Raw genomic sequence first — 24047 nt, 5'->3', positions numbered from 1 at the left:
TCTTACAGAGTTAACTGGAAGCCGTGCTGAAGGCGGCACTCTGTGGGGGAGTTACTGCGTCTCAAGCCGCTGCTGCAACATCACAGCGCATTCCTGAGCAGAGCTGAGCAGAGCTGCTAACATCTGACTGCCACATCTCATCTCATCTCATCTCTCATTTCATCTCATCTCATCTCATTAAAAGCCTGAAGCTACACGGCAGACCGCCTGCACTGTAGGCTCTCCAAACCCCGCCATCCGCTCCACAGGCGCAGCACAGAAGACTATGCATGCTGCAAGCACCGCTGGCTAACTACACGTCGGTGAGTACAACGATGCCGTGTAGATTCACCTGAAAAAAAAAAGAAAAGAAACAATGGACGAATTTCAAAGGACAAAATAGAAATAGTAGCCTGTCTGTCATATATACATAAATGGCCTTGAAGTAAGACACGCCTGAAAAAACACACATTTAATCTAAATTCAGTATTTTCTCCGTTTGCTTGTGTGGTCTTTTTCCTTTACATGCAACCTGTTGTTATTTATAGGCTACAAGTGAAGTCACCATCCGACCCGAATAGGACGAAGCCACATAGCACTAGCACAGCCTTAAACGTTCCGGTCTATCAATCCTGTCTGTAGCGCGGTGTTTCCACACACCCCACAGAACGGGCAGTGTGTTTTGCCCAGATGCTTGTGTGCTATATTTTGACATCTTACTTTGGCCACATTTTGACCTTTGAGCTTTGCTATTCTTGCTCGTCACGACGTGTGAATGTGTGCGCGCGTGTGTGCGCGCGTGTCTATGAGGACTGTGTTTCATATCGCGTGCCAGGCGCGAGCTCAGTCGGCTTCGCTAAAATGTAGCCTGAGGTGTGATAAAATGCAGTCTGTGTTAAAGCCTGGTTGACCATTTTGTTTTTCCAAGGAGGAATTTTCAAGTCTGTGTTTCAAAATATGTCAGTTTGTGTATTCTGATATTCATACAGAATATGTATGAATGTGTCAGGCTTAATAATAGCCTGTGAGGATTCAAAGGTTTTAGCATATAAGCTAAGTGTTTGGAGTTTTAAAGATTAATGAAGGAAGGAACTTATTCCTGATCATGTTTATCAAGAAGGTACACATTGGTTAATTGGTTAATTCCTTATCCTGTAGTGTGTTTATGTTCTACCTACTGTTTGGTTCACAAATGGCAAGAATTTTATTTATTACTGAATAACTTACCACTTATTGTTAAAACATATGACCAATGTCTTCTCATGCTGTTTATTTTAGGAGAACATTGTGTACAAACACTTTTTCCCTGAATGCAGGAGTGATCTAAGTCTGAAGGAATGTGTGTGTGTGTGTGTGTGTGTGTGTGTGGACCTGGACCTTTATAGCAGTCCAGGATGTGGAAAAGTAGAAAGAAAAAAGAAATGAGAGATGACAGGAAGAGCGAGTAGGAGGGGCGAAAAATGTCAGGGAGGCCTAGAAATAACCATAATTATGGCATTTTCTCTCTTTTTCTCTTTCTGTGGACGTTGCCCACTACCTCGCCACCCTTCACGTTCCATCTAATGGAGGAAATGCCACTGTAAACTCAGTGCACTCCATTTCAGAAGGAGCCGACAGAACTTGGAAGTGTTTTAAAGAGTGTTTCAAACAGTTTGGAGTTGTGTAAAGTAAACATTAGCAGAAATGTCAAGGGAAAATGCTCCATTTTCTTTCTGTGGCTCCACAAATGGCCAGGGATGTAGAGACAAAGATTTAATCTCACAGAAAGTAACCGCACCCCCACCTAAACACCCCTAAATGTCTTAGCTGAGTAAGACGTTTAAACTCAAGTCATCACTCTGTGTTTAACTGTGTTGTAAGAAGTGAAATAGCATTTTTGGGGAGGAATAGCAATGTTTGAGTATGACTCAGAGCGAGACACTTGATTTTTTTTCTCTCTTTTTGTACAATGCATGCAGTTTTATTGGAAGCAGATGTTGGCGCTCAACTTAATTTCCCTCCTTGAGTCATTCCTTCGCTTTGGCGTGCTCTGAAGCATTTCTTCTCCTAGGCTATCCAGCTCTCAATAGAGGAAAAATAAAGTTTGGTGAAGAAAGTTCAGGAAGGACAAAGAAAGTAATGCGAGGTCCCATTAAGAGTACAGAATGTCAGAAACGTTTCTCATTTGAATTGTCTTGGTTGTCTTTTTCTCTTTGAGTGAAAAGGAGTGCTATTGTATTTCATTGGCAACATATATACAGGTCACTAGAGAAGTCATGGTATCTCTTTTACGTGAAGAGCAGTATTTCAGTGGGGTGGCCACATGCTGAGGTAAATGACCTTTGCACTGCCTGTTTGTTTGTATCCCACTTTCCCCCTCTTGTGAAGAAAGAATGAAAATCTGGACAATCACTTAAAGCTCCGCATTGCTTCATGGTAGGGAAAAAAAGAGACAAGAAGTTCAGACCAGATGTGGAACCATTTGTTTTTTTTTTTCACTCTAAAGCTGTGACGGAGGTTGACACTTGACCTCCATTTCACATAAACTCAATAGATAGTATTTTACAGGTCTGCAAGATTTGAGTAACATTTTGAGTAATTGCTCTTGTGCAATTTGAGTGGTGTTAAGAACTTCTTGTAATGGTGACCCAACATGTTCTCACACTTGCAAATTTGTAATGACTCACTTTGTATAAAAAGCTATGGTATAATGGTTATGGCTAGTTAGTTTACTCCTTAATCACCTCAAAGCCATTTGATGAGCCTGGGAGCATTGAGGAAGACTGGATCCCACTCAGTACAGTTTTGGCAGGAGTTTCCTAAACAATTCCATCCCAAAGTTCATTGTAAGACTGTAAAAGGATATACAGTATAATTGAAAAAGAATGGCCAGAGCTGACTTTCTCACTACCAGTTTAAGTAAACAGGGGCATTCTACAGAAGTCCTTGAGGAAAACTGGCATTGTCTGGTGTTTGGTGTTGGGTTGTGTTTTTATACTCCAACACCACTGACTTTTAAGACCACACAAGATGACAGCTTAAAACTGTTTTGTTATCCTCATTCGGTGTTCACCTTTCCATAACTTATAGTCTCTACTTACTTTGGGAACTGTTGGTGGGAAAATACACTGTCCCTTTCCCATGGAACAGGACTGAGTTCATTTTATTTTGAGTCAAAACAATATAAATTCAGGGTAGTTATGTTAACAACTGCTTTTGGTAGACTTTAAGTACTGTGCTTATTTTCATTTTTTGGGAAATTATCCTAAGCACCTTTAGACGTCACTGAAATGAAAAGGTATGTTTATCTTGTTACTGTGCTCTGAGCATAAATTGCAGTTATTACATGCACCTCCCATAGAGGTGCACAGGTATGCATTTACTGTGTTCAATGTATGACTGTAGCTCATCTGTTGCAATGGACAATTTGGCAGCCTGAGTCTACCCCATCCATCAGTGGAAGGGGACCACCACAAGACCACCACCAAGCAGATATTATTTAGGAGATGTACTATTCTCAGCACAGACATGATAATGTAGTGAAATGTTAGTGTTTATTGCACTGGTATGACTGTTCCTGTGGTGTTCCTTTCCACAGATGGACAGGATAGAGGGAATTAACAAATTCTGCATAGCAACAGATGAGCAACAGGCAGTAATTGTATACCTACAAAGTGAGCTGCTCTTACAGGTACAACTTAGGTGTGCCTAATAAACTGGCACCTCAGTGTATTAGGCCATTATTACATGGCGTTCCTGATATATGATTACATTTTGCCATATTTTGCTATTTGTAGTCATTTAATAGAGGCATGCTTGATGTGTTTCTTTATGTGAGTAAATTATATTAAAGGTTGCACAGAAGAAGATATTCAGGGCTTCTCTTTTTTTTGTTTGTTTGTTTGTTTGTTTGTTTTTTTTGCATTAATGTTACTATTTACGTGCCCAGTTTGTGTGAGCCCAAAAAAAAAACCACTAATTTTATGCAAGCTCGTAACTAGTAAACTGAACAGAAAAATCCCTCCAATGCTATTTGTATTTGTTCGTCTTCCCTCCATTTTGTTTGATTTTGTGTCTCTGGTGATGGATTGTGTGTTTGCTGTGCAAAGCCAGACTATAACAGCTCAAAGTAGAACGGTTTTGCCAGTACCTGTCTAAGGAGCATGTGGGAGTCATGGCAACTCTCCAGAAAGTGCACTGTGGAAATTATCTATCCTTATTTTCTTATTTTCTCATTTACATGCCTCAGTTAGGGATGACTAATTGTTGACTACAAATAAGTTGGCAGACCTTGCTTTTTACAACATGGCCAGACCACCTTTTAACCTGGAGCAGTTATTCTGAGCAGCTACTCAATGATCTATTCAGTTTTGAATTTTGAAATATTATCACATTCTTAAGCACACATTTATTTAAGGTTTTGAAGTGTGAAAACTAGAGATGGTGCCAATCTGATACCCAGTATTGATATCAGGCCGACACCAGGAATGATGTTGAATTGGATATTGAAGAAAACATATTGGATATCAGAATTTTTGGAACTGGAAGTGTTTACATATAAAGGGACTTGACTTTTTTCTTTTGTTAGGATAGATTTTATTATATTTATACATTATTATTTCTTTATTTGTTTATTATATTTGCAGTGTAAGTTATTTTTGTGCAAAAGAGTTTAATTGTGAAAAAAAATATACAGCTTAGTAGTTTTTAAAGAAGCCCATCGGATGGGTATGGATATCAGCTGATACTCATGGAATCTGTATCACAAAAGAAAAAGTGTTTTCATGCCATCTTTAGTGAAAACCAGTGTTATGGGTTCAATAGTCAGAACTGTGGATTGAGAGCACCATGTCAAGCATTAAATTTACACTAATTCCACAAACTATAAGATAACGTTTTGCCCTCTACACTGTAAGTTAGCAGCAAGTAAAATGGTAGTTTTCACCCCAGAATAAAAACCTCTCATTATGTGTGTATTGTCACCCTGTCATACGTGTCCCAAATGCCCTGAAGAAGTCTGTAACTCCTGCAAATGAGGCTACTTTAATTTTGGTGTTAGCTTAATTGCTACCTAGTTGCAATTTGTGCTTTTTTTTAACAGTCTAATTCTATGGTACAGTCTTTGGCGAATCAAATATATGTGGCCTTTCTGTAACCTTTGCAGTCTTGTTTGGGGCAACTGCTAAATCTACCCCCATGGAGATACTTTTTGTTTGGAGACTTGTCCTCTGTGAGACATTCCTGGCACAGTACTGAGGTAGATGCGTCTAGGCTTCCAGGCTTTTTTTTCTTGATGTGTGTATTTAGGGATCTGCACAGCCTGTGTGAAGAGAGAGGCATGGAGCCAGGGAAGAGAAAAGCTGCTGTTTACTGTACACTCATTGTTCTTCCTCACTGGAAGGATCCTCAGAGTCTTGGCTTCAGATCTGGCCCCCTTGTTCACTTTTTTTCTCTGGAACTAGATCCTGGGGGGGCTGGAGGTCATATCAGGCCAGAAACTAGGTGTAAATTTAGACATTGGATCTGGGGCTTAGTTATGACCAGGAAGTCCTGGAATCATCTGTTTTAGCGGGGGAAGAGGCTGTAAAGGAAATTCGTGTCTCCAAGCAACTTGAAAAGGATTCTTTGAGCCATGGTGCTCTGAAAAAAGGAAATAACATACTTTGAACTAACACCAGAGGTGCTGTAAGACCTTGTCTTATAGCCAGTCTATTACAATTTTCCCCTGAAATCAAAATTGGTGTTCAGAGCTTTTTGTACCTTTCCTTTATATCAGGAAAAAAGTGCAAAAGAACAGTTTGGAGATATTCTCAGTTTAAATTTTTAATGTGTCACTTCCAGGAAAACGATCAGACGTTTTTGATGATCAGAATATATATATATATTCTAGACTGATATATATATATATATATATATATATATATATATATATATGTGTGTGTGTGTGTGTGTGTGTGTGTGTGTGTGTGTGTGTTTCCCACCCCCAGAGGGGGTTCTTGCTCTAGAGTAATAGCTTGTTAGCAGTATACATGGTTTGTGGGTGCACTTTTTGGCTGTGCGTCTTCCCTCTCTTCCCTCACGCTATTCCCTTTTCTTACCATCCCTTTATTGAGAAAACAATGGTAGGAGTTTATTCATGTGGAAGAGGGTGGAATTTGTATGAGACATTTGGAATTCACATGTCATGGTTATGTGACAGGCAGCGCTCAGAGGGTTGCTTTACTAATTTAGGGTTCTTCAGTGTTGGAATATGTCACTTCCTCAAAGTAAATGAGAACATGATTCCATCTTTATACACCATAGAGATGTCTCCATCAGTAAAAAGCTCTTGTTAATCTCTATGCTGTTCTCCGTATATAGCTAGCTCGCTAAGCTACTTTCAGGTTAGTTTAGTTGTGACAGGGGTGTTTGCGTATCTTGACCCCTATTGGCAGTAAGTCAGTCAAGCACTTCAGCATACCGTTACTCAACATGCTGACTTCGGTTTCAACATGGAATCAAATCAGAAGCCATTTTATGAGTCATAAAACTTTCTTTATCCCTTTATCCCTGAGAATTTATGTAAATGAGTGCTGTTCAGATTGAATGGAAATGAGGCACACCATGTGGTATACACATGTAAAACTGTGTAAGAAACTCCGGAGATAAATGTTTAAAAAATAAGTAATAAAGTGAATGGGCAGGGCTAATCTGCTATAAAGTGAATGGGCGGGGTTAACCTTCTGTAAAGTGAATAGGTGGGGCTAACCTTCTGTAAAGTGAATGGGCGGGGCTAACCTTCTGTAAAGTGAATAGGTGGGGCTAACCTTCTGTAAAGTGAATAGGTGGGGCTAACCTTCTGTAAAGTGAATGGGTGAGTATTGTTAAATGTGTTAATCTCTGTGATGTCGAAGAAACAAGAAATCCAAAACAGTAAAAAAGCAAGACAAAACATGCTTTATCTGCAGCTTAGTATTAACTACAGTATATTAAGCTGTTTTAGGCAAACTCGGGTTTCCATGACCCTTTAATGAGTATAGGGTTTAATATGACCTGTTAAGGCAACATTTTGTAGCAGTTATTTAAGTGATTGCATGCCTTTCAAAAACATAGATATCTGGAACTAATAATCTGTGGAATTTTCAAGATAACATAATTGATTTGCAGTTGAATTTATATCCTAGTTTATGTGCATACTATAAGTGTGCAGGTCTGCTTCATGATTCTGTGCTTCTGAAATTCTGTCACTGCCTGGTACCAGCTCTCAGGCATGATTTAGGTGTGCACCCTTTCAGCAAGAGTTCAATAAGAAACATCTTTGCATACAGATTTAGAGGATTAGCTGTATCAGACCGAGAATTCCCATAAATGTCCTGCCAGTGCCTTTCCTGCCAATGCCTTTCGTGCCTGCATACCGTATTCTTTTGATTTCTTTCACATTTCTTTCATATTTTGGCATTTCTTCCACCAACTGATTTGTCCTATTTTTAAGTAGTTATTATTTACTCAGAGGTCACTAAATATTGACCACATGATGACTGTGAAGTATTTTGTTTTGTACACCATGAAGCAGCTGTGGTTGAGTCGAATGCAGCTGCTCTCTTTATAATAGAATCTGATTTCCATTTATAGTCTCGCGGCTCAATTTACATACATTACCTGCTAAAAAAAAGTTGGGGTTGTGGATCAGTTGCTGCTCAGTGAGGTGCAGCTGATTATAGCATGCAGGAGGAAGTGTTAATGTCAGGTGGCAGAGAAAAGTGCTTATGTTCACTCAGCCCGAAAAAAGAACAGGAAAGGAAAAAGGCTGTAAGATAATAAAATTTTCCATTTTCCAACTGTATGTGGTCTGGGAATTACTCGTCCGTAAACAAGGCTTCATACAGTGCAATTCAACGTGTGTGTTTAGATGAGGATTTGTAAATCCTGCTTCTTTAACTTTGGGAACATTTCATTCTCATTACTCACAACTCACACCACAGCCAAACTCCAAGTATTTCAGTACTCTGAGATTAATGAGAATTGTAGCACTTCTTTCACTGAGAGCTGAGGAGCGTATTTATAGAATTTAAATTAATTTCCTGCTATTAAACAAGTTGACACGGGCGAAAAGGAAAGACGCCCCAAATATTTGTGCAGAGGTCTCGCTCTGATTTCCTAGATTGAAAACAAGTGCGAGAAAACAATCAGCCTATGTTCTGAATAAGGTGGAGGCTCTATGGATCCCAGATGCAAGGGAAGCTCCCATTTCCTTTAGCCACATATTTGGTGACATTTTTAATAGCTTGAATACCAAGGCAAAGAATATTGACAGCATATGTTCTTTTATCTGTTCTAATACCAGCAGTTTTATCAATTTCCTTTTTGTTCTTGCTTCCTTTTTATTTATACATATTTATACAAATACAGTTATGTAAATGTTTTTATTTTCTTCAAGCTGTGTTAGAGATTATAGGAAGAAACTCCAACTGGTACGTTACAATTTCCAGTAAGAAAGAAAACAACAGTACTACAGTTAGTCGAGTTCAGAGGATTTATAACCACTGCAGTGCTCGCTTGTTAAACAATGGCTTTGTTAGGACTGAGGAAACACGAAAAAGTGTTTTGAGAGATAAGCTAACTGAATGTTAGGTGCGGTGTAATAAACAATGAAAAGTATATTCTTATAGCACAGCAGCACAGCCATTTTAGGATGCACCAAAATTCAGGATCTTTGTTCAGCTTCTGTTTTACTGCAGGGCAACTTTCATTTCTGCTGTTGCTTATAAGCTCATAGACACTATGCTGAGGCAGTGGGAAACTCTGCCACTTATTTATACTTTGTGACCAGTATAATCTATCTATCTGTCTATCTATCTATCTATCTATCTATCTACTCAAAGTCTTAAATGCCTGTTATAGTCTTTTATATGAATATGAGAGAACAATTATAAGCAACCCTACAGTAAGAGTAAGTAACTTGATTTCTCACAGCACTGAATGAGCAAACTGATCAAAAACACCTTGCAGATGAAATGAAGAAAAACACAAAATTATACAACAGTTGATTACTTGCATTTGTCTGGTTTAAATATTTATTGCAGTCTCTAAGCTCATGAGTAGTTCATGAACACTAATAAAACTTGCATGGGCTGCTGTTTGCCAGTGGTAAAGTATTAAAGCAACTAATAATACTATAATTTCATCCTTGCTTTACACTCCGAGCATCTTGGCTAACAACCACACAGAATTAATAAAGAAGTTTGTGTCAGACGTGTTGAAAATTTGTTGTACTGAATGTTGTATTTGGTCCATGAGTGGGAAAGAATGGATGTACTGAATGTTCTGCAGAAACAGTGTTAGGAGTTTTACTGGTAGGTAAAGGAGACATCTTTGCAACTTTGTAGTGAAAGCTAGCAATGCTTAGTATAAGCAGCAAGATTCCTCATTTTTGCAACACCAAATAACTTCCAGGTTTTGCACTCATAACTGATTACTGTGTGAAATGGTAAGATAACTGCAATGTTAGCATTTCTAATGACAAGTGTCTTGACCGTGGGCATAATTTTGTTTTAAAAAGTGTCATTACAGTGACAGCTACAGCCGGTATACAGCCTTATTTTATATTTGTATATGCCACAGTATCATTATTTTTTTCAGAAATAAATTAATAATGTGGCACATATATCATGGTTTAAGTAATATTTTTAGAAAGTACTTTTAATCATTTCCTGTCAGGAGCTTTTATGTAAAAGATTTTAAATGGATATACATTTTCAAAAATTGTTGGAGACAAAGCAAGTTACACCTGTATCTTCATGTCCTGAGCAACAAGAGAGCAAGTTATTAGCATTAAACTAGCAGTTTACAGAATGCTTTTGAGTGTTTGATCAGTTCATTAGCTTCATTTTCATCACCTTTACCCATGGAACCTCAATTTTACTGGTCTGTGACACAGCAGTGAAGCCCTAATTCCAGTTTTCCCAAACTTTTAACTTCTCAACCATTTTTAGTTTTTTTTTTTTTTACTTGAATTCTTTCACTTAACCTTTTCCCCTCTCATGTCTCCCCAGCTCATGCTTTGCTGAACATGACCTACTGCTGAGTCAGACTGTAGCGAGCACACTACACAGTGGAGAGAAGGACAGAGAGCTGCTTTCGATCACCCCGTCACGTGAGGCTGGCCCCAAAAAATGTCTGCAGAGGTGGAGTCCGGCATGCCTCCAGCCGAGCAGGCACCCGTGAAGACACCGTCCAAGAAAGAGAAGAAGAAGGGTATGTGAATGTGCTCGGTGCTGAGAGGTTACAACAGGTTACATGGTTACGGCATTTGCGAGCAGTTTGATTTTCCAACTGTGTCTTCAGAGGTCATGATTTGAAGCCTGGAGTTCATGTGCAGAGATCAGTTTTATTGAAGGTTTTCTAGTTTGATGTATGGAGCGTCTCACTAGGATTGTGGTTTAGTGTTGCGTTATGCATCCTCTTTCTTCTGTAATCTCTTTCCCTTTTCAGAAGTGCCAGCTAGAATTTCTTTGTTATGATGTCCGCTCTTGTTTTCCTATAATTCAAGAAACTTCAAGGATGATAAAATTCTTTATTAGTTAGCAAGTATTGCACAATTTTTTAACTATATGTTGATGTTGACTTTCCTTACATAAAGGAACACATGAATGGACAGAGTTGTAATGTTTAACAGAAACCCCATTCAGCTTGACGAATACAGGACTTCTCTTTTTCTTGTTCTTTTTTCCTATACATGGAAAAAACAGAAGGTCATCAGTTTGACTGGGTGTATGTCCAAATAAACCACAGACGTAGAATAATGCTCCAAGTATTCACGGTATTTTGAGGCAAGTGTGTTCATTACGGATCATTACGTACTTATACGCAGAACATCCTAATCCTAAAATAGCTGTCTGACATGCTTTTAGCTATGACACATTTTATACACAACTCCTTAAACTCCCAAGACCTGTTTACGGGTCCAGATTTACATTCCTGACCCTAGTTACTGCGTACCTTTCTGATTAGTTTAACTGTATTTACTAGATATTTTGAAGTAGTCACTGAATAATATACTTCATACTGCTGAATATAGTACACTGCTGAATGGTTGATTTTGATTGGTCAGAGGTTTATATCATAAGTTTATATTAATACGTATGTTCTAATACATTATTGTTTCTGTACTCAGGGTCTTATATCATGGATGCTTCACATAAACAGATTAAAAATGTGTGTAATCATTGATATGGTCGAGTTTTCTGTGAGGAGATGTTTATTTAGCATTTTTGGAAGGAGTCTCCAGTGTCAGCACTTTGTAACACTAAGAGATAACACTGTAACTTTAAGTTTAATGCCACGAAAAAAATCTGGAGGACAGAGAGCTCAGCGGTTTCTCATGAACATGACAAGCTGTTCTTTTTCGTCTTATTAACTTCAAGAGAGAAAAAGGAGAGCCTGGTGAGGGAACAGCTGCTATAATGTAAGTGATTACAGGAATTAACTTGTTTCACCAGCGTTCCACAACATTAAATACAACTACAAATTAATGAAAAGTGTGACGTGACATTGTTATTTAATAAAAATTGTAAAAGGAATAAAACACTATGGGACATTACACTTCACCTCAGCCTGCATTATACCCCCCCATAGTTGATTATTTTCCTATAACGGTATACCGCAGTGTTTGATTATTTACTTAAGATAAATAACTGAATAATAAATTAAGAGTTTAAGGGGTTAAATAAGAATAATTATAGATAAAGCTGCTAATAAAGTAAATCTAATAAATGAAGTAGGTGGCTCCCTTACATATTTGCTGACCAAATACACTACCATGTAATACCATGTTCCAAAGCAGGCCACAGCAGTGTACAGAACATTAAATGCAGGATTCTTCTATGCAGGATTCTGTGGGCCTCATTGACCCAATAGTTCTCCGGATTTATTTTTGTTAAGCTGGACCCTGTGCACAGTGATATTGTTTGTCTTTGCCTGGCTTGCTCATTGCGGAAAAGAGTGCACCGGTGATGGATTCCATTAGGGCTGTCTCCACAATATCTTCCAGCTGCAAGTGCAAATCCCTCCCCACCCTGTCTGTTTATGATCCCTTTTCACAGGCATGAAAACAAGTGAAGTGTTTCTCACAGTTTCATGCTGAGGATCTTACAGTGACTAGGGTTACAAAGTGCATCTGGACAGTTCACGCCATAATGCGTTTCCTATTCAAAAACAAGTGTAGCTAAATCATGTCAGCTGATGAGGTGTCATTTTGTTTTTCTAGCTCACTCTAGTTTTCAGAAGACCAGACCACAAATATGATGGAGAACAAATGTGGTGTGACTGTTCTAGTTTTGACTTTTGCTAAAAAAACAAAAAAACAAAAAAAAACTACTTGCTTTTCATTTGCTTGTATCAGTAGGCTAATTTGTAAATGGCTGGGTTTCTAAGTAGTTGTCACTTGCTAACGTCAAAGCACCTCATATCAGGACCACAGTGAGAAATGTTTAGTCTGAAAATAATGCTGTCTTGCACACAAGGAGCTTAACAGGTCAGAGGTTATGTCGTAAACAACATGTTCAATGAGATTGTGTTTGCAGACAAGAAGCAGTAATGTTTCACCATTTAAAAGCCCCACAGCATTTGCTAAGAGACAGCAGTTCAGTTTTTCTTTTATATCAGTGCCTCTGGTTCATTCATTCATTCGTTCATTCATTCATTCGTCTTTAGTAAGTGCTTTGTATTGGTCAGGGTTGCGATGGATTTGGACCACGGAGCGAGAGGTGAGAATACACCTTGGATGGGACACCAGTTCATTCACACACTATTAGACAATTTTACACAATTAACGTGGCCAGGTCACCTACCGGCGGTATGTTTCTGGGAGGTGGGAAGAAACTGGAGTACCCAGAGGAAACCCATGCAGACATGAGGAGAACACGTGAAACTCCAGGAACCCTGGACCTGTGAGGCAGCAACAAGTGACCAGCGACCATTATAATAAACAAACAAATAAACAATCACAATCACAGCTCATTCTAAAAACTAATAAGAATTCTTTTGAATACATGGGAGTGAGTGAAGAGAGTTATTTTGAGTCTTACAGATTTTAGCCAAATTGTCTAAGTTTAATTATTATAGTCAAGTCTTGAAGCCTTCCATCTCATTTCACTGGCCAAAGTCATCAAAGGCAGTTGTGTCTGATCTATTTAAAGGGGAGGAAATGGCTGAAAGAGGCCTGCACATTCAATGGTGTGGGGGTTGTCCTGTGTCCCGGTGATAATAAGGGGGGAACCTCCAGCCTGTTGAGTCCCTCCATGTTTTGAAAGTCAATAGCATCCCTTAGTTTGTTCACAAACTGTCTGGCTATACCCATTCTTTCACTCCCTCTCTCCGCCCCTGCCATCTAAACAGGGCCGACAGTCGAGTGGAGAACCCCAACACAATTAGCTGAGCTCCAAAGAAAGAGAGGGTGCAGAGGGGTAGGAAAAAGAGCCAATAGACCTGGATCAAAACAAGTCAAATAAGTCAAGTCAAATAAGATGAAAGAGAAAGATGGCAGAAAAGCAATGCCAGATAGCGAGAGAGAAAATAACAGATCAAACGCTATCCAGTTCTATGAAAGAGGACAAACAGAGGCCAGTAATAGACTTGAAGTAGATAAATCAGCTCAGATTCTGCGATATAAGACCAAAGTTTATGTCAATAATTAGATGGGGAAAGTTATGCATATTCAGAGACTGGTTATGTACCTACTCAAGTTGATTTTTATTAGGTGTGCCATTCCGATTATGTAAGTCACACGCATCTATTCATGCCTTCATGGTTTTTCGGTAGTGTCATTACCTCTGACTTTAAACACACACACTTGCCTTTAAGAATTAAATTTAAAAAAGGGGGATAGAAAATGCAGACTGAAGAAGGAAATAATGTTTGGTTTCTTTGCTGTTAAATATAAATGTAAATGATGTAACATAAAAGCAATATGTTATGAACATACTAATCATACTGAACATCCTTCATCCTTTTTACACACTCATTACCTGTTGTCTTCCTCTTCTGCAGCTGTATACTATAATGATTCATCGTCTGGGAGTCACCCAGAAGTATTCCTCAAAGTTTCTGCCTTATGTCTCATATCTTATGTCTCAGATAGTTTTTCTTTGCTACTGTTGCCTCTGGATTGCTCATTAGGGATCTAGATTTGAATTTCTGTAAAGCGGTTTTATTGAATTGAATTGAATTTAATTTAATTGAATTGAAGGATTTACGCGAATGACAGTAGATCTCTAAACGCCGCCATGCACTGCCAATCATCATAAAAGAGTTATGGATTAAGGTGTTTTTGTGACTCCTTTTTTGTGACACTTGATTAATGTTGACCACATGAAGCAGTTAAATCAAAGTCACTGACATGAGAAGACCTTTAAGTGAACTACAAAGGCTGCCTAATAAGCACCTAACATAATGATGGGTTGTGGGAATTGCAGACGACCCGTTCTCCCCTTTTGAGCTATCAAACAGACAGACTCAGCCAAGAAACACTCAGCATTTTGTTTCAGTATAAACACGCTACTCTGATCAGTTTGTACTTTCTGCTGTTATTCCCTTTGGTCAAGATACATAACTCTATGAATTAAAATACTGTTTAGTTACAAGTTACAGCACAATACCTTACAAATCCACTCATTCTTTTTGATTTGGAGCCATAAATTCATGCTTTATGTGGTTCCAGGTGTCATGCCTAATAACAGTTAATCTCCAGGTGTAACAAAAAAAGAATCTTTAGATAAATATTGGCTCTTCATTTGAGTGGGATACATTCAAGAGATACATCTCTTCATCCTTTAATGAGGCTTTTATTGCATATGAGTCCAAGTATTGGAAAAAAGCACAGGAAAATTATACTGAAGTGAAAATATGCATATTGTTTCAAAATCTCAATTAAAAGTAGAAGTAGCTAGTCAAAATTCTACTTGAGAGAAAGTTAGAAAGTCTCCGCACTAAATTGTGAGTATTTAATATAAAATAGCCAGGACATTTCTCTCACTTGGAGATTCATTGCTTTTTTTATGACTCTATTTGTATGAAAAGTTATAAAGGATAAGGTTAAGGTTCGAGTGCCAACTTTTCGATGTGGCATTCTGACTTTAGTGTACTTTAGGATTCATCCTTGCATGTTGGAATTCATATAGTTCTAGGGAGAGCAAGTGAGACTAAAAGGCATGACAGGTTGTTGTAGCCATGCTATTCTTGTTAAATATTGTGTTAAATATAGTTACTAAATATTATTCATATTCACAGAATCATGATGGAATTGGTATATGGGCACAAAAATTAGTCATGCTTAGTTTAGTACTAGTAAATTTGTATTGGTCAGGGTTGTAAACTTGTAAATTTGGTTAGATTTAGGTAAAGTACAAATGCCCTAAAATTATATTTAAGGATATTAATGAAGTACATACGAATGCTCAAGTAATGTTCATCTCTGCTGCAGTTTAAATGCTTATGTCACAGTTAAGATGACCACATCCTACTCAGAACAAGCATTTGTGTGACATGTTTGACTTCATGTCTATTCTAGGTTTAACCATCAAAATTCATTCAAGACTTTAGTTTTTGCTTTATTTAATAGTACTTGCGCATATCTCTATCTCAGCTTTAGCTACTCCGGAGAAAACAGACGAGTTCCTGCTGGCCAGGTTCAAAGGTGATGGTGTTCGGTACAAGGCTAAGCTAATTGGAGTGGACGATGTGCCTGAGGCCAGAGGAGACAAAATGAGTCAAGACTCCATGATGAAACTGAAGGTAGCTGAAACAGTATAGTAAAGATGAAAGAAATAGTAAAGATTTTTGCTTTTAACAAAATCTGAAAAGTACTGATGAAATATTCTAATTGTGTAATTTTTATAATTATAAAAATAAATTGTTTATTTAAATGTTACATATTTTCTAATGCTCAAGAAACTACAGAAATGATCTGAAAACATCACTATTACTCTCAAATAGCTAGCATTTGTGCAGCACTGCAAAAATATCTTAGCAAGTGAAGATATCTTGAATAAAGGAAAATCTATGTGGAATTTGTCATTAGACATTATAATATAACAAATATAAGACCATTAAGCCTAGACATATGTACTTCTTTTATAGACATATTTACAAGCTTAAAAAGGTCTTGTTCTATTGGCAGATAATTTTTTTTTTTCTAGAAATAAATGCTTGAAATAAGCAACATTATCTGCCAATAGAATAAGTCCATTTCAAGCATGAAATGACTAAAAAAATTTAGAAAGAAAAATACTAGTTAGATTTGCCTATATTAAAGAAATTTTTATTTGCTATCTTTTTTTTTTGTGCAGTGAGGTAGATGAGTGGGATTTCAGTTTCTCGATTTGCACTGTCATATTCTCAGCAGTTTACTTGACAGTAGCTAGACTACCAAAATAGTTTTTTTTTTTTTTGCTAAATAACTTAGCTAATGTATGAAGTTCTGTGGCAGTTTTTTTTGCCCATAATAATTTGCATTTTGGGTAAGGATAGGTTCAAGCCATTGAATCAGTTTTTTACTGAGGTAATGAAGAAATATTAATTTAATGCTATGTACATTTTGGTGCATTTTTGAGCTCAGTGATATGAAAATGTATTTGCACTTTTTAAGCTTGTGGCTTTTCTCAGGGCAAGGCGGCAGCTGCTCGCTCTCAGGGCAAACACAAGCAGAGAGTTTGGGTAAACATCTCTCTCTCAGGAATCACTATTACAGAAGAGAAGACAGGGGTGAGTCTTCTTTGCCATTCGCCGCCATGTCTGTTTGCTTTCTCACTTTAAAAAGAAGTGTCTATTGCTTTTCTGCACCATTTATATTTGACGTTATCTCTGCAGGCGATACTGATGGAACATGCAGTGAACAAGATCTCTTTCATAGCTCGCGATGTCACAGACAATCGAGCGTTCGGCTATGTGTGTGGTGCAGAGGGCCAGCACCAGTTCTTCGCCATTAAAACTGCTCAGCAGGTCTGATGGAGTTCCTTATGGGCTCGTTTTCTTAGTCTTTTTTTTAACAAATAAACTGAATTTTCTTTGAATACCTCTTAAATGTGGAAGCAGACGAAGTGTCGTGTTTCCTTTCAGGCGGAGCCTCTTGTTATTGACCTGAAGGATCTCTTTCAGCTCATCTTTAATATGAGGAAAAAAGAAGCAGAAGGTTCAAAGAAGGTACAGGATGTATTTATATTGGATTACTGCATTGTCATCTCCAGAAAATTGCAGTTATGACATGCTAATTACAACTTTCACCTCAGGAAGTAGCTATTATTACAGTATCGTAATAGCTATAATAAGAATTGTGTATATAGTAACAAAAGTTGTCAAGCCAGACATCCAGGAGTTAGCATCTCAAAAGCGTAGTGTTGGTGTTTCTCAACACATAATTCTAATGATAAAAGCTTGATTTGCACCAGATATTAGTGTAACATAGTTGACCATGTTTGGAATAAGCATGACTTGATCCACATTTCATTCATGTTTTATAAGTTTTCTTTAAAGTTTGGTTCTATTTTTTATTATAGCATCCACCCAAAATTTAGTCCAGCCTGGGTGTGTTTACTCTTCTAGAGTCTACAGACATTTTATTTGATTTCTATGTATTTGACTAAGGAAATATCAGCTTTCAAGTTGTATCAGCTCTAATTAACCTCTAATCACAGTTAGGCATGCCATTTGCCATGTTTATTGTGGCTCTTATGTTGTGTTATCGTTGGTATATTACTAATCTGATTTTATCTCCTCTCCAGGAAGAAACAAACAAAGTGGTAGAGGTAAGTATGGACCATTACAGAGACTGAAAATGAGGAATGAAGAGTATTACTTATAAGAACATTCAGTATATAAAAATTATTGAAATAAATGTTCTATTTCACCCCAGAATGGAAGTGACGCCTCACTCGGCAATAGAAAAGTAAGTATTCGTTATGTTGTGTTTTTGTGTTTTAGGGTTAGAACCCATTATGATGCATTATTCAATATTACAACAGCAGATTACAGTCTGATGATCATGAACATGATGAACCTCAATGCTACCATGATTGCTATCTCAAACAAAAACTACTATAAACTCAGGCCTAAAGCACTAATGGTGGCCCTGTGCCTATGGGTACAAACTAATTAAAACAGAAAACAGGAAGTCAGTGACACAAACCAACAATATCCATTCAGACTCCTGTCTTTTCCTTTGAACTGTATGAAAAATAAAAGATCTCATTGACGTCTCTTGAATGACTGACAGTTTAAGCCCATTCCAACTTTTCTTAGTTTTGTGGCTATATGAACTTTGTATGACTTGCAGTCATTGGCCCCCATTTAATCACTTGAGCATAAAATCTCCTGTTTTCTGCTGTTTTTTCCCTTGTCCCATTCCCTCTAGGGTGTGGAGCAGCTGGACCTGTTTGGAGACATGTCAACCCCGCCAGACATGAACTCTCCTTCGGTAAGACAGAGTCAAAACAGCATAATCCAGTAAAACACTCTAGTTAGAGTTAACAATAATTGCAACACGAGTAAATAATCCAGTCATGTCTAAGTTAGAAATCTGAGTTATGTGAAATGTATTGAGATTAAAATCAAATATTGAACAGGATCCTTGTTTCTTCATTATATATCAACTTGCTCTTTAGCAGAACCGTGGTATGTCAAATGAATTAGACATGTCTGGTTCCAGCTTACTTCTCCAGCTGTGTTTTTGGACCTTGTTGTTGAGGCTCTGGTCTGCTCACAAAGTGTCAGATTGGCTTCAGCTTTAAGGAAATGAGGTTTTTGGGAGTAGTGGAGTTTGACTGAAGCCAAGAATAATAACTGACGTTGTAACTTATACAAAGCTCAGTTGTTGGAGGTTCTAGCACATGAAACAGATTTTTATTTCTCTTTGACTATAAGAACAATAAGCAAAAGTGTTGATTAGTCAGAACCTGGGATATTCACAGGGTTTATTGAAAGAGCTTATGACTGTAGTTGTAGAAATGAATGAGTCCATTGATCTGGAAAGCAGTAAGGTGGAAAAAGTGTAGTAAAATAATAACCACCAATGACATGGTATTTGCATGTTTTTTATGCTTAGTCCTAATGAAATGTCTGTTTTTTCTATTAAATTGCAATAACCGTGAGAGTTAAAGTTCAGGTAATTATCTAATAAAATAGATGTCTGTGAAGTCAGTTCAACCATTACAGTGTTTTAGCAAAGTTCCGTTCCAGTCATGATTGTGCATGAGAATTATAGAGGTAATGTAATTGGTCAATCATCATAGCATGACAGTGTCAGTGGTTTCATATCATGAAGTGAACACATTTTTCATTTTCATACCTGGTTGCATGTTTTGTTTTGGGTTTTATTTTTGCATTCCCTTGCTTAGTAGGGTTCTATTCCTTACTGATGCGACTTGTCAATGTATTATCTTCTCTCAGGAATCTGAGGACATCCTCTTGCTGGATCTGTCCACTGAGATAGACAGCAACCAGAACTGTGTGAAAGGCAACCCATTTATCAACTCATCCTCTACCCGCAGAGCCCAGTCCAGCCTCTCGCCTGAGAACCCCTTCTCCTCTCAGCTCAACTTCTTCCCCACCCCTAGCCACGATCCCTTCCGGGATGACCCCTTCTCCAAAAGCAACAACCAAACAGCCAATCACAACTCCAACTCCCACCAGTTTTTCAATGGCGACCCCAGGAACGGTGACTCGGACTATTTAGGTCAGCAGTTTGACCAGCTCTCCAACAGGACAATGGTCCAGACACTCAGTAATGGCCAGTGGCCACTAGATGGCAGGCCAGCAGAGACAACTGTCTGGACTCAAAATAACATACCAGAGAGGGAACAGAATGGCCATAGCGGAAAGGTGACACCAGATCCATTTCTGGAAACTGTTCCGAATGGAGTGAAGCATGAGAACGGAAGCAAGCCTGAAGCTGCTGTCAACCATGCCAAGGATTCTATTATCATAAGCCCTCCACCTCTTAACACAAAAGCTGGCCGAGGAAGGAGGGGTGTGAAGGTGAGGACGGAAACATGTTCATCCTGACAATTCATCTTGACAGACACATTACAGTAATGTAATATTGGTTAAAATGAATTTTTTCCTGTGCATTTACACAGGGGTATGGCTAGGGGGCGGAAGCACGCAGGTTGTCAGTCCTATCCCAAACAAAAAAAGGATCAGAAAAGCAAACCAGTTTAACTGAGACCACACTGCCACCTTAAGCATATAATAAGCTCATAGTTACTATCATACAATTTTGCAGCTGAAAGTAATTTAAACTTTTTTTTTTTTATAATAAGTAAAAGCCTATTCAGGGTAATGGCAGACTTGCTTAAGTCCTGTGCTTGTAATGAATGGTTACACTTTTTATTAGAGCCCAGTAAGGAGGCTTTATAAGGCCCAGTAAGGAGGCTACACACCTGGTAACACATCGACACCTAGGAATTATATTGTTCTGTTTTTTTTCCCTTCAGTAAAGTTACTTAATTAAATTAGTTACTTACATGCTGATGTATGTGAGAAGTGAGAAGTTTTATACAAAAATACTGATTTTTTATAAAAAATAATAATAATAATAATGTTGAGTGTCAGAATTATCAGATAGAGCATTATAGTTCCAAGGTCTCAACATGGTTCTTGTACATGGTGTTCTAATGATTTCATCTGATCTTTTAATGCTTCAGTGAATGAAAGAATATTAGGTAAGAATTGACCAAATGCTGCACTTAAATTCTTTTATCTGCCTTTGTGATATTAATGACTGTCAGCATTTCAGGGTTTGATATACTGTACCACATTTCATAAACAAGATTTTTAATGGTTTTCTATCTACTCCTCAGTCCCCAACAAATGAAAACGTTGCTGCAGATCCGTTCACTTCACCCACCCAGTCAGAATCTCCATCACCTCCTCACCCGGACTGCACCCCAGGGAGCTCTGTTGATTTTTTCAGCAAGAGCACCACCAGCACCTCAGACACCCTCACAGGCCTTGGTAAAATCCTTAAAACTTTACAGTTTGACCTTTATAAGACGCGTTTGACCTTTCTAATGGTTTCTTAGAAATGTCATTAAAATGTCACAGTCTGATATTTCAGATGCAATGGAGAATTTATATGTAGCATCATCTTCTGTTTAAATGGAATGTGGCATGTCTGCTTAATAATGCTGTGTGTCTTTTTAAGGAGGGCTGTCTCTTGGACACTCATCTTCCTCCTCTAATCCTGGTACAGCCACATGGAATGAGTCCCTCTCTTCCGTGTTCCCCAGAACTACCAGTGTGGCCAATGCTTTCACACAGCCTTCAGCCTATTCCACAACTCCAGTACAAAACTGGGGAGGCAGCCATGGAGTTTTTGGGACCACGTCCACCCAACAGCTTCCTTCCTGGGGAGAGAATAACACTCCTGCCTCTAATGGATACTGGACTCAGCATTCAACTTTGGGAAACCCCTTTCAGTCCAGCATCTTTCCTCCAACTTCAAGCCTAATGTCAGGGGGACAGCAGAGCCCCAGCCCCCCTCCACTGATCCCACCACGGGCAGGACCCGTTAAAGAACCCCCTAAGGTGGACACTGATGCCTTTGTGGACCTGGATCCTTTGGGGGAAAAAGAGAAGAGGGACATCAAGGAAATGTTTAAGGATTTCCAAATGGCTAAGCCGCCTAATGCCCTGACTAAGAATGGTGAGAAGGCAGATTGTTTTTCTGTCTTCAGTTTGCCTTGAATTGCAGTGTGAATAGACTTCACTGTGTGCAAGTTGTTTTAATAGAGGTCTTCTTTTTACAGAACCATTAAAAGTTGGTGGCCAGAACCTGTTTGATAGTCCTCTTGGAACAAGTGTTTTTGGAGCACCAGCAACTACTCCGGTAAGAATTTTTTTTCCTCCTGTAGAGTCATACAATATTGTTTAATTATTATAGAACAATTCTTGCCAGGTTTTGAATTTTTTATGCTGCATACACACTGAAGCTAGACTCAAGACCTGATTCACTTTTAGCCTTACCAGAATTTTGTGGTTTCTTGTTAGGCTCATATAATACTTATTATCAAGTGTATGCAATGTAATACATTCACTCACTAGATTTACACTGTTCAATTCCCCCATTTCTGTTTGAATGAGCTGCTGCATTTTAGAGACAAATTAGTAGTGGATTTTTCATAATTGAGTGCTTTTGTTAACATTTTTGCTGTTTTTAAGGCCAGTAAAGAATTACAGTAGAATGCAGTACTTGTTCTACATGTCAAGCTGCTATAGTACAAGTGTTAACAGGAATTATTTATTTTCATGGATGTTCCACAACACTAAATGGTACTTTAAATGGATTAAAGTATGACATGTCCTTCATTAATGAACAAAAATTGTAATCATAATATGAATAAAACACATATCACACCACCTTGTTGCTGATTATTTTCCTATAAAGGTATGCCCCTTCATGTTTTATTACTTATGTAAGTGGAAGTCAGTTAAAACAAATACATGTTTAAATGTTTATAGAGTGCTCCTGCTATCAAGGTTGTGGGATCAGATCCCTTCAGAGCCCCATTTGGAAACCCCTTCGCATGATGACCCTTCGTGTTCATGGATCCACAAAGTAAGTCAAGCAGAGTTTAACCTTAAATGTATACTTTACCAAAGTATGCAGCTAGTTGCATTGATTTCATTTGCATAATGTTGTCTGTTCCTTACTTGCTTTATCACTGAACATGGCTTGTACAGTTCTACTCTACCCATGCTATTAGTTTCATTGCTAATCGTATGGTCGTGTTTTTCACAGCAGCTCCTATTGAGGCACAAGGTTTTCCTGTGAAGTGCTACCTTTTCCAATGTATACGGCCAAACCAAGATGCCACCCAAAAGCTCCATGAAGTCCTCCTACTTAAGAAACACAATATGAGATGAGCTTTCATGCAGTACCTGAGGCCAAGACGGCATAGTGCAAATGTACACTGATGTTGCTTCATATTATATGGCACTATACTAGTGGTTAATGCAGCCACTGGCAAGAAAGCACAAACTGAACCAGAGGAGAATGCTGAGTGTTCATTGCGCAGGTAAAAGTAACGGAAGAAGAACAGTAACATGGAGTAGGTCAGTTTTGTGTTCTTCATTGCAGTATTATTGCTTGTGTCTTTATTTCATTTACTTGGCAGATGCTTGTTAATTTGCAGATGATTTATCAGACAATAGCTTTTTATGCCATAATATTTAGTGATATAGGAGTGCTATTTTCTTAAACTTTTTTTCTTTTCATTAATCCACACTGAAGTCAAGGTCAAATGGATATCATATATTTCTATATACCAGCTGGATTAAAGTATGTCATTTATTACTTTTAATGATGGACAGAGTACAGTCACTCCTATGGAGATGTTAGAAAAATTGGCAGGCTACAGCTGGCAATCTGCGTCATATTGCTCTTTTACTGATCCAATAATGTCTTGGGCTGAGTATTTTATTCCACTCTGTATTGTGCTATTGAAATATTATCAGGCTTAAAGTTCAGTTTTTAATAATGTGTTCAATTGTCATATATGGATACTGATCATCCCAAATTGTTCATGTACTTGACAGAAGAACGTCTATGACTTATATGTATGTACTCTAAAGATGATGGTCAGACACTCACTTTTCTTGCCGTGTTACACTGAGTGACATATCAAAGAAAACAAGTAAGCAAGGAGTGTGCTGTGCACTGTGAGATGTAAGGACTGAGACTTTGATTATCAGCGTGCCTTCACCTCAGTGACTCTAACGTTCGGAAGGAAGACTGAAAGATGATCTGCCTGTACTGTACTGGAAGTCTTGTCATAATGACCTATGAGTTATGTGTGTTTGGAACTGTGTGTATTGTGTGTGTGTGTGTATGTGTATAAATATATATATATATATATATATATACTCTATTGTGCACTATGGCATTTATCTTGTAACTGTAGTTGTTGCAATAAACTGGAATTTAATATTCAGTAAAATAATAAAAAAAAATTCAATTAAAAGAATGGGATCAAAAAAGTGTCCTATTTATCTATAACAGTTTGTATTTCATCTTTTATTGGGGTATGTGTTAAAATAAAGCAGTTTTTGGCTCTTTAATA

The 24047-nt window shown here is 38.0% G+C and overlaps 1 protein-coding gene across 2 annotated transcripts; it reads left to right on the top strand.

Moving 5' to 3' along the window:
- si:ch211-204c21.1 (disabled homolog 2) lies at window positions 1–24000 on the top strand. Of its 2 annotated transcripts, none has more exons than XM_053228865.1 (15): window positions 1–302; window positions 9990–10191; window positions 15578–15726; window positions 16597–16695; window positions 16801–16932; window positions 17050–17133; window positions 17712–17735; window positions 17843–17875; window positions 18341–18403; window positions 19375–19962; window positions 20787–20940; window positions 21131–21631; window positions 21735–21814; window positions 22447–22543; window positions 22730–24000. In XM_053228865.1, the coding sequence occupies exons 2-14, from the start codon at window positions 10110–10112 to the stop codon at window positions 22513–22515; spliced, it is 2058 nt and encodes a 685-aa protein (XP_053084840.1). In that variant the 5' UTR covers window positions 1–302; window positions 9990–10109; the 3' UTR covers window positions 22516–22543; window positions 22730–24000. The 2 variants fall into 2 exon arrangements, with proteins under 2 accessions (XP_053084840.1, XP_053084839.1); XM_053228864.1 differs by having other exon boundaries at window positions 2–302; window positions 22727–23997.
- Window positions 24001–24047: the final 47 nt, after the last annotated feature.

The sequence above is a fragment of the Pangasianodon hypophthalmus genome, chromosome 24 (genome assembly GCF_027358585.1).
Source record: "Pangasianodon hypophthalmus isolate fPanHyp1 chromosome 24, fPanHyp1.pri, whole genome shotgun sequence".
In the NCBI taxonomy this organism is placed as follows: domain Eukaryota; kingdom Metazoa; phylum Chordata; class Actinopteri; order Siluriformes; family Pangasiidae; genus Pangasianodon; species Pangasianodon hypophthalmus.
The sequence above is the reverse complement of the archived record's forward strand: the minus strand, read 5'-3'. Positions and strand labels throughout refer to the sequence as shown.

What these genes read in the sequence shown, in the direction of transcription:
- si:ch211-204c21.1 (XM_053228865.1), top strand. Translation starts at nt 10,110, where the DNA reads ATGTCTGCAGAGGTGGAGTCCGGCATGCCTCCAGCCGAGCAGGCACCC. An exon ending in AAACAAACAAAGTGGTAGAG is followed by an intron (nt 17,736 to 17,842) that starts GTAAGTATGGAC and finishes ATTTCACCCCAG; the next exon opens with AATGGAAGTGACGCCTCACT. An exon ending in GAGGAAGGAGGGGTGTGAAG is followed by an intron (nt 19,963 to 20,786) that starts GTGAGGACGGAA and finishes TCTACTCCTCAG; the next exon opens with TCCCCAACAAATGAAAACGT.